General features: G+C 30.4%; 1 protein-coding gene across 1 annotated transcript; it reads left to right on the forward strand.

Annotated features, from left to right (window-relative positions):
• The first annotated feature begins 1,073 nt into the window (after positions 1-1,073).
• LOC126724007 (uncharacterized) lies at positions 1,074-5,155 on the forward strand. The gene is made up of 7 exons (XM_050428055.1): positions 1,074-1,457; positions 2,087-2,260; positions 2,584-2,676; positions 2,777-2,845; positions 3,065-3,271; positions 4,271-4,396; positions 4,768-5,155. Exons 1-7 carry the CDS (start codon positions 1,185-1,187, stop codon positions 4,906-4,908), a joined length of 1,083 nt encoding a protein of 360 aa, XP_050284012.1. The 5' UTR covers positions 1,074-1,184; the 3' UTR covers positions 4,909-5,155.
• Positions 5,156-12,158: the final 7,003 nt, after the last annotated feature.

Consider the following 12,158-nt stretch of genomic DNA (forward strand, 5'->3'; position numbering starts at 1 on the left):
TTGACACATCAACAGTTTGTAAAAATGTTGTAAAATAGTTTATGATTGTAGTATTACTCTTATAATAAATTATTTTTAATTATTAGCTCTATTTTGAACGTCCCTTTTATCAATATTAATTCACTCAAAAAAAAAATAAAGTAAAAAGGTTCATCAATATTAATTTTTAACATCATATGATACTTAGGTGGTTGTTTTGTGATCAATATTAATTTATGAAATCTTCTCAAAAAAAAAAAATAGTAATATCTATGAAATTGGAATTAATTTGATGGAATTGGCGAGTTCATGAAAAAAATTTCTTTTTTCTTTCATATTTCTTTTTAAATACAAATAAAAGATGTATCATTTTATTTTCTCTTATATGACATTTATGGAGTTATTAATTTTTAAACAATACACATATATATTATTTATTAAATTTATACATAATAAGCTAGATCCTTCTCCCACTTTTTGTTTTTTTAAAACATAAGAGTATTTTAGAAAAATTTGATGTAAAAATGATTTCATTCCACCTTCTTTTCATACTCTACCAAATTGTGGATGCATATTCAAGGTTCTATTCCTAAATAGTCACCAAACTAATAAATAATAATACTTATTATATTCTAACTTAGTGTATTATTTGTAATACTTATTTCTATTCTCATGTAATTAATAATTATTACAGTGTACTAAAGTTGCTCTAAGTACGAGAGAGTACCAATTCCACAAATATAGTTGTGCTTGTTTGATTTCCAGAAATCAGTCAAAAAAATCATGCACATGGTAAGCATTACATCATGTAAACTAAAATCATGTACACTGATAAAGATTGTATCTCAAGCCTCGATTTGTATGGTCACAATTGGGGTCTACCCAGTGAATTCATGATAGAATTATTGTACACGTAGATGGCAATAATACAGATAGAAAGATCCATAACATGAGACCTGAAAGAACAAGGACCCAATTAGTCAGCAATTTTTCACATATCTTCATCATGTGCAAGCTGGTCCTGCTAAGAGTGAGTCACACATTATTACAAAACAACATCCGGATATGGACCCCAATTTAGCTCAGTAAACCCCCCCACCCCCCCCCCCCCCACAACAAAAAAAAACCACGACATCCATTCCTGCCATCACAAACTCAAACAACTGTTTCTTGTTGCTGTTATTGTTACTGTAATTGTAACGGAAATGGAGCTCAAGGTGATCGACCTGAAGGCCTATCTGGCGGTGATGGACAAACTGGATGGAGAGCCATCAAAGATAACGGAGGAATTGGGACCTGAACTGACTAGGTCGTGTAAGGAAGTGGCTAGGTATTTGAGAGAAGCTGGGGCTGTGGTGGTGAGGGACCCAAGGTGTTCAGAAGAGGAGAATGACAAGTTCATTGAGATGATGGAGAGGTACTATGAGAGTCCTGTGGAGTACAAGCGGCCCCAGGAGCGACCTGACTTTCTTTATCAGGTTTGGTTCATTTGATTTTGTCAAATACAGGACACGAAAGCTTAAGTTTGTATTCTAATGCATTGGACCTAATACAACACTAACATGCTTTTTGTTGGGTCCAGTGTATAGAAATACAGGAACCAAATTTTGCATTTTATATTATTATCCGGAAGCCTCTCGCCAACATGGTTCTTTTAACCCTAAAAACCACTTTAAAATAAAAATAAAAACATTATCTACAGGCTTATTGAAGCTGATCTTCCATTGTTGTAGCTTCAAACACCGTTAGATGCTGTTAAACTTTGAGACTTGAGATCGCATCACAGTTTCTTCTCATTCTTCTTCTCTATATCACTCTCTCTCTCTCTCGTTCTTTCTCGCATCACAGTTTAAAATCTTAATTATTTATTGTTAAACGATTTTATTAAAATCTTAATCTTTTGCTTCTCTTATTCCTACCAATGAATCAAGTAGTTGACTAATCTAATTGAAGGCTTCCTTATATACAGACAGAAAATTAAAGGATGAATAGCGCATAACTAAAATACCATCATACCTGTCTTGTTGTTGGTTCCAATTTAACATGTGAGTTTGCGTTGATTTATCAAAATATTGAAAATAATCTCTTACACAATTGGAGATACCAGGTTGGGATAACCCCAGAGAAAGTAGAAATTCCAAGGCTCATGGTTGATGAAGAAATGCAAGAGAAAGTAAAAGCATTGCCCAAAGAATCTCAACCAGCCACTCTTGTAGGCTCAGATCTCAAGTGGCGTTACATGTGGAGCGTGGGTCCTCGTCCTGCAAATACCCGATTTAAGGTCTCACATCTTCACTTTCTCCTTCAATTTCATATAACATAATCCATCATTTCCTTTTAACTCTTTTTATTTCACATACAATTTCATATAATACAAACAACCCTAATTTTTCTTTTAAGGAAAACATTGTCTTTTTTTAACTATGAAAATTTTATCTCATGTACCAAATGTCACATAATTTAAAATTAAATAACATGATTATACATGCATGTTTATTAGATTTATAATATTTAATCTGAATACGTCATTTCTAATGAAGATAGATCATTTTAGATTATTGTTGTGTTGTTTTTCGTCTTTTAAATGTCATCTTTTTTGTTCAGGAACTCAACGGAGCGCCCGTCATACCTGAACATTTTCCTGGATGGACTGAAACCATGAATTCATGGGGATATAAAATGATAGCTGCCACAGAAGTAACTCATCACCTAGCTTGGTTCAGTTCACTTATAATGCTTTTTTATGCATGTTGTTTAATGTTATTGTGTATCCAATTTTTTTTTCTTTTTTTTTCAGGTTGTAGCTGAAATGGCTGCAATTGGTTTTGGCTTGCCAAAGGATGCATTCACATCTCTTATGAAGCAGGTTACGTATTCAACAATTCAACTTGTGTTATTATACTCGAGTCTACTTGTACTTTTTGGCTTGTTTCTTTTCCATTTTTTTTGGCATATTTAATTTTTAGTCTGACAGGAAATGATTAATTAAGGCATGGTATGAATCATATTCTTTTTCATTTCCATTATTGTGAAATAATATTAATATGCGCTTTTTATAACGAGTGCCTTTCCTTTGAAAAACCAGGCACCGCATCTTCTTGGTCCAACAGGAAGTGACCTCAAAAGTTATGGCCAGGAAGGAACTGTGCTTGCAGGATATCACTATGACGCTAATTTTCTTACCATTCATGGAAGAAGTAAATTCCCAGCTCTAAATATTTGGGTCAAAAATGGGCAAAAAGTTGAGGGGTCAGTTCCTGAAGGATGTCTTCTCGTTCAAACAGGAAAGCAGGTAGGAGTAATAAATGTTTGGTGTTTATGGTTGTGAGCTAGTTTGCTACGTGAATCTTCTGACTTTTATCGAAATGAAAAGGAGAAAATACTGGTCCCTAAAATTTACAAAAAAAATTTATTTCCATGCTTTAAAAGGTTCTCTGTTCATCCTTAAACATTGTACATAGTTTTTTTAATATTTTAGAGGCAAAAATAAGAATGAAAAAATAAATTTTTTAATAATTTTAGGATTAAAAAAGTTTTTTTTTTGACTGAAAAAGGTAGAAAAAAAAGTTTTTTTTTATTAAAGTAGAAGAATATAAATAAAACATTTTCAATAATTTAAAATATAAGATGAACCTTTCAATAGTTTAAAGGCGAAAAACAAACATCTTATAGTTTAGGGATGAGTAATAAACTTTTGGTAAAATTTAGGGAGAAAAATTATATTTTTTCCGAATGAAAAAACAAAGAGAATGATATTTAAAAATATAAATAAATAAATAAAAAGTGACAAATTATGTGATTAGATCACATCAATAACTTAATATAAATAAATAAATAAATATTTAAAACTAACATTTTAATTTTTTGTTTTAAAATTGACACATGAATTAAGATTTATATAATAAATTTTGTAATAACAACATCACTCATATGATTCTAAAAAGGTAGGAGATATATCTCTAATATATATTGACATTTTTAGTTGGGCTTGCTATTACTTAGCTTGTATATTTAAAAAATGAAAATATCATGTTTGTATATCTATTGAGTATTATCATAGTAAATTTCAAATCAATTAATCATACAAATAACAGGAAATATGTTGTTTTTGTTATTATGATATATTTAAGTCGAAAACCATGCCTTCTAGAAAAGAAAAAGGGTAGAATATCAAATTCTTTGGACAAGGATTCAATCAAGTTCTCAAAGTAATGCCTTTGGCTAGCTATAGTACATGCTTTTTAAATTGGTACATTAATTCTCTCCCTTTTGCACTGCTTTTTTGTGCCAGATGGAATATTTGACTGGTGGAGATTGCATGGCTGGAATGCATGAAGTAGTTGTCACTGAGAAAACTACTGAAGCAATTAAACAAGCATTGGAGCAAAATCGAAGCCTATGGAGAGTATCCTCAACTGTAAGTGATCTCAACCATACTAGCAATCAGGAGATTAATCATCATTACCATCATTTTTGTTTTCTATTCAGTTGGCATTTTTAGAGAGCTCAATGTGAGTGACTTTTCTATATTATGCTTATGAGTATTAACGTTAGGGACACAATGTTTTTTATAATTTATTTCACATTTGTGAACTATAATTTAATTTGATTGAAGCAACATCACTTTTACTTGATCCATAACAGACAACTTTTATCATACATCAATCACAAACAGGGAATATCAATGATCGTAAAAACCTTTACATCTCTATACTTATATTTTAGAACCTTTTCGTTTTGGATGCAATGTTTGTGACCTCTTCTTTTCTTTTTTTCTCTTCTGCGTAGTTGTTTGCCCACATAGCAACAGATGCAGTGTTGAAGCCCTTGGGCCACTTTGCAGAATCACCACTTGCCAGCAACTATCCACCTATGTATGCAGGAGAGGTTGTCAAACAGGAGCTTGGAGCTATGAATCTAAAAGGCTGAAAGATTGTAGCAATTGGTTTAGTAGATGCACACTGCATCCTAAGGTTTTCTACATGATATTAGTTACAATAAAGAAGGCTGAGAAGCTGTAGATTTTCTACTTCAGTATTTTTCTTCTTCTTCTTCTTCTTCTTTTTTTTTTTTTTTTTTTTATGTGTGGATTTGGCCGTGGCATATATGCCATTGGATCTTTGTACTCTTTGCTGGTAATAAATTAGAGGGTAAATTATAACTTACCCCTTTGTCCTTTCACCATGTTACAATTTAGTCAACAATTTTTTATTGTTATACTTGATACCTAAAGTTTGATTAAAATAAAACGGTTAGACTAGGTTCCATCCAAATTAAATGCATTTTGCATATTTATTAAACAAACAAACTATTTCTTTGTACCAAAATCTTGTGGCTCAACTAACATTTTCTAATTTTTTTAACAAAGACGTTTAAGGTTTAAATCCTCCCTCCCTCATTTTATCAATTATAGTATTATCAAAAATAAATAAAACTACTCCCTTATGATTTTGATTCAATCATAATTTAGCCCCACAATATTTTCTAATAGTTACATTTTGATTACCTTTGAGATAAGATGAAATGTTAGGTATACTTTGGACACAACCTAATGATTTCATTTTAGTCTAAACCTTAGAACATATGTAACAATAAAAAGTTTATCAATAAAAAATGTAACAATAATAGGTTTACGAGACTATATTGTAATAGTGTCAAAAATCACAATGAGATAAGTTGTAATTTTCCCTAATTAATTATAACAATAGGGAATGACTTTTCTTATTGTTCTTTAATTCTTTCAAATAATTATAAATATTTTTACCATTTTTTCAACACTGGAACGACATAATAGTGGCCTTGATTCTATGTTAGAATTTAGGATCAATTTTTTTCTACACTAATATTTAAAATTATATAAGGCATTGCCTTTATATAAGTAGTCATAGGAATTTTGTACAAGTAATATTTGTATAGTATAAGTAAAATGGACCTAAAATTAAGCATAGAAAAAAGAGAGACATACCTAAAAAAATAAACGAAAAAATGTAAAAAGTATTTTTTTTCAAAAAAACTATTCCAAACTCACACATAATAGTAACACAATATAGTCCACATCAAAGAAGGTTATGTGTCATGCTTCAAAGCTGTGGGGCTTGTGATTTATGGACAAATCATATGGGACATTTTTTGCATTTTCCCTAAAAGCTTAGTGCAAAATTGCTTTAAATCTGGATATAAAGAAGCCAAAGAGGCTTTTTAAAAGCTGCATAATTGTCCATTTTCGTGATGAAAATGAGATGACCTTGTATTATATATTTCAAACAGTGTGACAGCTCCTTCTTTTTTTCTTTTAATAATTTGAACAACTTGATTAGATGCTCTAATGAATAGTCCTTTATGGAGGGATAAGATATGTAGTGTGTATCTTGCCTATTAACCTTTCCAGTGGCAATTTTGCCCCACCTCGCTTGACTCGCCTCTCCCCACTTCACCCTGCATGGGTTTTCTGTCCACTTAAACGTGGTAGGGCAAGGATGGGGCGAAATTTTGGCTCCACACCATGGGACAAGGTGGGAGGTCCCAGACACCAATGGAAGGCTGAATGAGCTACCAATAATATCAATTTGACCCAATTCATGGAAAATTAAAAATGTAGAAAATACCTAGAGACTGTCATATGCTGATTCATTTCAAACCAAGACACCAATGGAACCATGGATGAGATACCAAAAAATAAAAATGTAGAAGAAGTTAAGCATGGAACAATAGAAACTTGAGAGAGGCAACAGGAAATCATCACTAAACTCCTAACGCTACAGAAAAGCCAACCTTTCACCATTGTAGTCTCATTCATTCACTGGACCACTTTCTCATGGTCTATTACATATCACATGTTTGGTTATATTCTTAGATTGGAATCCCCCTCCACTTTGAGGCAGTTTTTACTTTCTATGCAAAAGTGGCCACCCAAGGCAAATTAATGTTTCAAATTTAAAGACGTGAAGATTATGTGTGATTGATTTGTGAAAGTGATTTTTTTGGATAATGATGGAGCAAGAATTATTAAGAGGAAGCATGATGGTATGGATTAATAATGGTGTATTCCTCAAATATGGAATGAAGATAACGGTTTGGTGGTGGTCTAGGATGTTACAATTGACAGGTTGATGATTTTTTTTTCTTTCTTTCTTTGTATGATGTTTTGTTATCCTTAGTGGTGATAAATGTTCACCTCAATTTGTGGTTCTCTTTAGCCACACTCCGCTAGAGAGTAGGGATTCCATCAGAGGGTTGAAGAGGCATATGATTGAGAACAATCTAGACAGGGAACCACAGTTAATGGAATAAAATTTTTAAAATCTTATTCATCTATTTTGAAATGAAATAATTGAATTTTGTTACATTATCAATATTTTAATATATATATATATATATATATACACACTAAAATGATAATAGCCAATGTCGAATCTTGATACGGTAAAATACAATCAATGCCTTCAATTTTTTTTTTTTTTTTTTGGAGAAAGATAGAATTCTATTCTAATCTAATCTAAGTTTATATACAGTGACCATCGTCCAAGAGTGCCGGTAGTAATGCATTCAATAATTAAAGTCACTACTCATGTGTAACCTTTCAAGTTAATTTGCACATAATATTTTAGGCTCTTAAAAGTAACACCACTAGAAATTTCTTAATACCATATGTATCCAATTTGAAATGAATGGATGGTATTTTACAATATTCTCAATAATTTAATTATTTATTAAATATTGACAACCCATGTTTATTTAAATTTTGATGGGACAAATTCCAATAAATGCATTTCAAAATATATGAATAAAATTTTAAGAACTTCACGGTTAAATTTCCCTAAAACCCTACAGTTTTTTAATCCCTATAAATCTACTTGTGCTAGCTTTCAACTTATGGATGCATGATTTATATTTTCTTATAGCTTTCACTAGTTGCCATGAATTTTATAGTTTTGTGTCATGATCTAACAAATTCCATAAAGAGAATTTAGCTAGCTAGGTTCAAATCCTCTCTGCAATTGCAAGCTTGCTTTCATTAGTTAACCTATGAAATTTTGTTAGTTTTTCCTAATGTTAGCAGGATTTGTTCTTCAAGTTGCATTCTATATTTCCAATTCTAATTTTTGCCTTTTTCTTTAAAAATAAAATTATCATGTTTGTTGGACTTGTGTTCCCAATGGAAAACCCCAATGGTCAGTTATATTATTCTGAGCATCAAAATATTGTATAATTTTGCATTCATCAGGGTCCCGTTTATTTTTAGATTTTTTTTTAATAATTCGATTAGATACAAATATACAATAAGAGAGGGGGATTTGAATTTTCAACTCTAAAAGTTTGTATCAGTTGAACGACAAAGCTCTTAACCCATTAATGTTTACTTGCTACAGTGCTTGAACTTTTTGTTTTTCTTTTGGAGGGAATGGCCTCATTAAATAGAATAAGGTGCCACAACATTGGGAGTTCTAACATTAAACATCCATTCCCTATATGAATTAAGTTCCAGGAAAACATATTAGCAAAACAAAAAAAGTTCCTGGAAAATTTTTACTCACATGTAGTAACTTCTAAATGATAATAAAAGCTTCCCGTGGACCACTTATTTCTCAGTTTCCGCGATTTGTATGTAGGACTTTATATATGTTGATTGATTATCTGTGGACTATATTCTATTCAGAACCTGATTCCTAAATATTGAGAGCTTTTTTTTATAAAATAAATAAATAAATATTGAGAGCCTCTGTTAACTAGTGCCTTAATACTTTATTAAATGATTTTTGTTATTCTTTTTTCCATATATATATATATATATATATATGAGATTAGGGTCTTTATTAACAAATAATTTAAGTGAACAAATTAAGGCATATTTAACCGTACTGATGGTTGTCAATAGCATTGTAACTCAATAGGATAACTTAATCTCTTTTATAATTAAGAGACAGATTTTGTCATCCAAATGATAAATCACTTCTTTTTTCTTTTTTTTCTTTTTTTTTTTTCTTTCTAATTTTCTTGGACTAGCATCAATACCTCAACTCAATGAGAAATTATTGAGTACTCCCAGAATATTATATATGCGTACTCTCCCCTCTTACATAATTGTGAGTTCCACAAATTAAATTCATGGTAGAATCCACAATTCATATGAGAGAGGGGGAGTATACATTTATGGTACTCTGGAAGTATTCAATAATTTTCCCAACTCAATAACTTATTCGTTAGCTTTATTAAATTCACTTACCAACACTTAAAAAAGTTTGAATCACATCTAATTTATGAACTAAACTATTCGATTATTTTATCAAATTCCATTTCCAATTATGAATGTCATCAAAACTAGTCTTTCCAACACAATGGAAGAAAAGTTTTTTTTTATGGACACTTTAATATTATTTATTGAGAATGACATCACTACGATATTTTAATACAAATTCAATTATATATAATTTTCAAGATTTATAAAAAATACCAAGTTATCTTTTAACAAATAATTGTATTGGAATGTATTAAAAAACAATAATTTTATATCTTTTTCTTTATTGACGATTTGTTAATACAAAAATGGATGTTTATTTAGAGTCCCATAATAATTTTTTTAATTATATTTCAGCTCCACTAACTCTGCCCTTTATTAGAGGTGCCACATGCCCTCAAATTAACAGGTACACACAACTCCCTTTTGAACTGGTTGGTGTCCAAAGACTCCAAACCAATGTCTCTTTGACAAGCGTCAGGTGGAGTACGAAGATGCTAACGAGAGATAAAAGGACATCCACCGAGAAAAGATAAAAGGCCACTCGTTTAAAGTATGTATTGGTTTGAAGTGCCACACAACCATTAGTTTTGTGTAGGTGTTTGTCTCTGCAACGTGGTCAAAAATGTTTACATTAAGGATTTCATATCTTTTATGATGTGATGAGTGATGGAAAAAGATAACCATTAGTGGCAATGTGGTCAAAAATGTTTACATCAAGGATTTCATATCTTTTTGGAAAAAGACAACCATTAGTGGCAATGTGGTCAAAAATGTTTACATCAAGGATTTCATATCTTTTGTGATGAGTGATGGAAAAAGACAACCATTAGTTTTTTGCATGCGTTCGTCATCTGCAATGTGGTCAAAAATGTTTACATCAAGGTTTTCGTATCTTTTGTCATGAGTGATGGTAAAGGACACGTATCTGGTATTCTGGTTCACAACATGCCCATAAAAAGCATTAAGACCCCCCATTGATTTATTTTGCCATTTTGATGTGAAGTATGAAGCAGCATGCCTTATTTAGAGCATTCAACCGTTGTAAAATAGCATAAGGATCATAATGCCCATTAACCCTAAAAAACATCACATTAGCTTATTAATTTATTGTCAAAAATGCAATTTTGTTATAGTATTTGTGCAAATATACACAAGCACTATTGTTGTGCATTTCATTTTTTTTTTTTTTTTTTTGAAGAAGAAGAAGAAGAAGATAAAGGAAGAAAATGGATGATAGTTGTACTGTGTGGAGATGAAGAAATAATTTTTAAAAATAATAAAATTTGATATTTTGATAAAATATAGTTTAGAATAAATAACTTAATGTTGGTGTTTTGAAAAATGGTTGGGTAAAATAGAAAAAATAAGTTTTTATGTTAAAATAGACATAAATTTTTGTACGAACTGATGTAAATGATCTTAGGCTATGTCTTGTAGGGAAAGAGATGAGAAAAGAAAATACCAAGAGAATGGAAAGAGAAAGGAAAGGGAAAAATAAAATATCTTCCTCTATGTGTTTTTGAATGTAGGAAAAAAAAAAAAAAAAAAAGAAGGAAAAGGAAACAAATTTTTTCCCTTCTTTGGTTTTCAAAGAGAATGGAAAGAGAAATAACTGTTTTTTATTTTATACCCTTGAAGATGACCTCTAGTGTAAATCAACAAACGTCGAGAAAATAAATTATTGAACACAAAGCTTAAATAAATTTTCTGGTAAGATATAAGAAATTAAGGAATCAACATTCAAAAAATTAATGAGTATTAATTCCATGTATATGTGGATCCATTTCAAACCAAAATTAATGAGTGTCCACCCCAGGTAAATTATTATTACAAATTTAAAAGCATTTGAGGATTATGTGTGTTTCGATTTGTTTATGTTGTTTTTTTCGATATTTATTGAGCAAGAATCATATAAGAGGAAACTTGTTGAGATGGGATTGATACTAATATATTCCTCAAATGAGAGATGAAGATGTTGGTTTAGGGCTATAGGCTAGGGCGTAGCAAGTTAAAAAACTAAATAATATATCATAGATCAAAAATGTTAAGTATGCAACAATCTATACCATTATATTGCTTTTTTTTTTTTTTTTGGTTGAATTACTGCTATATTGCTATTAATATTTTGGATTTTACTAACATATACTCTAATGGCATATATTAATAAACTATTTTAAGAAAAGTTTTATGAAAAAATGAAAAAGTTACTAACTTTTTTTATTAACGCTAATATCTATAATGGCTAGAAAAAATTGCCTAATGAGAGAGAGATGAGAAAGTAAATGTAACAACTGAGGAAGTACATAACTAATTAACCAGTGATTTAGTGAGAGAAAATGATACTGATGGAGACCCTATGTCACTTATCCCCCGATACAAAAGTTTGAGTAGTAACATTCTCCCACCAATAATAGATAAAGATATTAAAAAGAAAAAAGTTGTATGTATTTCTCCACCAATAATCGAAAAGGATTTTAAATAATGGAGCATGTACCTATCAATTTGGAGAGGTGCGAAAGGACTGTCACGGAGACCCTATGCCACATATTCCCGAGCACAAAAGTTTAAGTAGCATAATATTATTGTATGATTTTCTTTTATATAAAGAGAATTAAGATTTGAATCTTCTTTTTTAAATTATAGAAAAATGATATTAGAGAAAACCCCTAATTCTTTGTTTTCATTTTCCATTCTCACTTTGTTATCTTCCTTTATCACCTGCATAATAAATTTTTTTTTTTATGAACTATAAAATAGTAGTTCACAAATAAAGTGCTCTTTTTTTTGGTTAAGTTTACTTTTTCAAGAAAATAAGCAATTCCAAATATGCAAGTATACATCAAATGGTAAAACATGTGGAAACTACTAGAGCATTTGTAACTTGCTTTCATAAGAGAAGTTATTAACCTAAAGTAAAGATATCAAACATAAAACAATCCAC

This window comes from Quercus robur, chromosome 4 (genome assembly GCF_932294415.1).
Source record: "Quercus robur chromosome 4, dhQueRobu3.1, whole genome shotgun sequence".
Classification (NCBI taxonomy): Eukaryota; Viridiplantae; Streptophyta; class Magnoliopsida; order Fagales; family Fagaceae; genus Quercus; species Quercus robur.